Source organism: Macrobrachium rosenbergii, chromosome 57, assembly GCF_040412425.1.
Source record: "Macrobrachium rosenbergii isolate ZJJX-2024 chromosome 57, ASM4041242v1, whole genome shotgun sequence".
Lineage (NCBI taxonomy): Eukaryota > Metazoa > Arthropoda > Malacostraca > Decapoda > Palaemonidae > Macrobrachium > Macrobrachium rosenbergii.
In genome coordinates, this window is record NC_089797.1 from 1,227,501 (window position 1) to 1,230,000 (window position 2,500).

General features: G+C 34.8%; 1 protein-coding gene across 4 annotated transcripts in view; it reads left to right on the plus strand.

Annotated features, from left to right (window-relative positions):
* Positions 1-2,500, plus strand: part of LOC136837101 (calpain-9-like) — a 296,927-nt gene that overhangs the window by 265,735 nt on the left and 28,692 nt on the right. For all 4 annotated transcript variants that reach the window (XM_067101715.1, XM_067101718.1, XM_067101717.1 and 1 more), the window contains one exon: positions 2,260-2,441. In XM_067101715.1, coding sequence (XP_066957816.1) covers positions 2,260-2,441 — 182 coding nt within the window. The remainder of the gene's footprint in view (positions 1-2,259; positions 2,442-2,500) is intronic.

A 2,500-nucleotide genomic window follows, 5' to 3' on the forward strand; every position in this document is an offset into this window, starting at 1 on the left:
CGTCCTGTCTATTTGACCAACTTTCACCTGGCTCAGGTGTACACCTGTAATTAAGGTAAACTCATTCTGCACCAGAGAGGGATTGGTGTAATTTCAAATGACACAATAACACCCACTATAAAATTTACAGTTAATTACTAAATTCCTACTCTAATCTTGTTACCTGATATCTTTCTGTTATGACATATTCGCAATCTTCTCGTGGTGTATTTGGTAGCACTCTCTGCACACATCCAGAATACCTCCGTTAAATTAAATATTGAGTTATGCATTTGGGTGTTGGTTGAATATTGTGGATGGAAGGAGAGAGAGAGAGAGAGAGAGAGAGAGAGAGAGAGAGAGAGAGAGAGAGAGAGAGAGAGAGAGAGAGAGAGGGAGAGAATTAGTAGACAGAAGTGATCCTTGCTCTGTCAAAATTGGTGACATGATATAATTAACGTCTGGATAAGGATTACATCGATGAGGTAATTCTTATATCGAGGTGATCCTAACTTATATCAGATTCCTATTTACATTTTTTGTCCTTGAAATTCTTATATCCCACATAATACGTAAACAATTAATCCCTATAGTTTGTACGTTCTTTCTTTCATTGACATTTCATATCCGCACTTCACTTCCATAAAGGAAAATTAGTTCAACAATCATCTTATATTATTATATATATATATATATATATATATATATATATATATATATATATATATATATATATATATAAACAGAATTCTTATACTTCAAAACAACTTTCATTTCTTTCTTTTTCTTCCCATTCATTATTCACACTTCACTTCCATAGAAGAAACTTGGTTCAACAATCCTTTTTATGTGTGTAAAATATATATACATATATATACTGTATATATATATATATATATATATATATATATATATATATATATATATATATATATATATATATATATACATACTGTATATATATGTACATATATATATGCATATATATATATATATATATATATATATATATATATATATATATATAATATATATATATATTAAAGGAACCTAGAAGTACCAGAGAATTCTTACACTTCCAAACCCCACGTACTTTTTTTCTTCGAGTACCCCTTAATCCTGTCAGCAGTCAAGAAATATATATAAAAGTCCCGGGCCCTGAATGGTGGGAAAGTTGAGTGACGTCCCGTTGGCCAAGCCCCTCGGTTGCTGTGGGAAAAAGTGGTATTGGGAGAATCCATCGAGACAATTCCTCGCTGGCATATCTGCGTCGTTCCACTGAATTCCTCTTCCTCCTCCTCCTCCTCCTCCTCCTCCCCTTCTCCTCCGTCAGGAGAAATATTCTCCTATTTCTTTCGTTTCACTGCGACTGTAGGGGCTTCCTGCAGTCGTGTTGATAAGAAACAGTCAGTTGTAATTTAGGATTCTCTGCTATTTTCTTTTTTATATTTTTTGGTTTCGTGATATAAAGTTATTATTATTTTTTTTTGTCCGTAAACCTTAAGAGATTTGCAATTCTATGTATTAAAGAAAGAGTATGTGAGGCAGAAAGATGATCCTTATAAAACAGATCTGAATGGTGTGCTCCTTACTATAAAGTGTCCGGGAAAAGATTCAGTCCTTTTGAAATGTGATATCTAATATTTGTTTCATTTATTTTTATTTTTATAATTTTCCAGAAAAATTCCTTTGATAATTTTTTAATATCACGCTTTCTTCTTCGACGAATTCTTTTTTTGAAAAGGGTTCATGCCAGTATTTTTAAGATTATAATCAAGAAAGAGCATCGTCAGTTGTCGTATTGCCTTTAGAAACTTCTTGATTTCAGTCTAAAAAATATAATCATTATAGTCACAACATATTACTAAATTAACTTCAAATATTTTGGATATTTTGTCACATCTCTTCGGCCTTGAAAGAACCCTCCCACACAGCACTGCCCTAAAATGGAAAACTGCAGTATCTGCAAAATTTTCGAAATTGAGATATGCCACCTATTGGGCTTGTGAAATACTAATGCAAAAGTTCTGCAGTTTCAGAATGATTCTTCAGTTCTTTATTTAGGGGGTCCTATTCACAGTATCTGCAAAATCAGTAGCAAGGCAAGGACAAGCTGCAGTATCTACCATTTTTCTCAGTTTTGTATTTTTGCAGATACTGCAATCTTCCATTTTAAAACAGAGTAGTTTATTGAAACAGATTCCCATTTTCTTTGAAAGAAAACGCAACTTGTAAACAAACCAGACAGCCAAGTCACTCTTCTTCTTCCTCTTCTTTCAGGAAATCTGCGCCAGACCAAAGTTCATAGCCGACGGCGCCACTCGCTTCGACGTCGAACAAGGCGACTTGGGAGACACTTGGCTCCTGCAGGCGGTTTCGACTTTGACCCTCACGCCCAAGTTCCTCGACAGGGTGGTTCCTCCAGACCAGGCCTTTGATCACACCTACTGCGGCATCTTCAGGTCGGTTGAAGTGGCTGAGATCCCACTCGGAAGATTTGTTTTTATACAGTTTCCCGCTT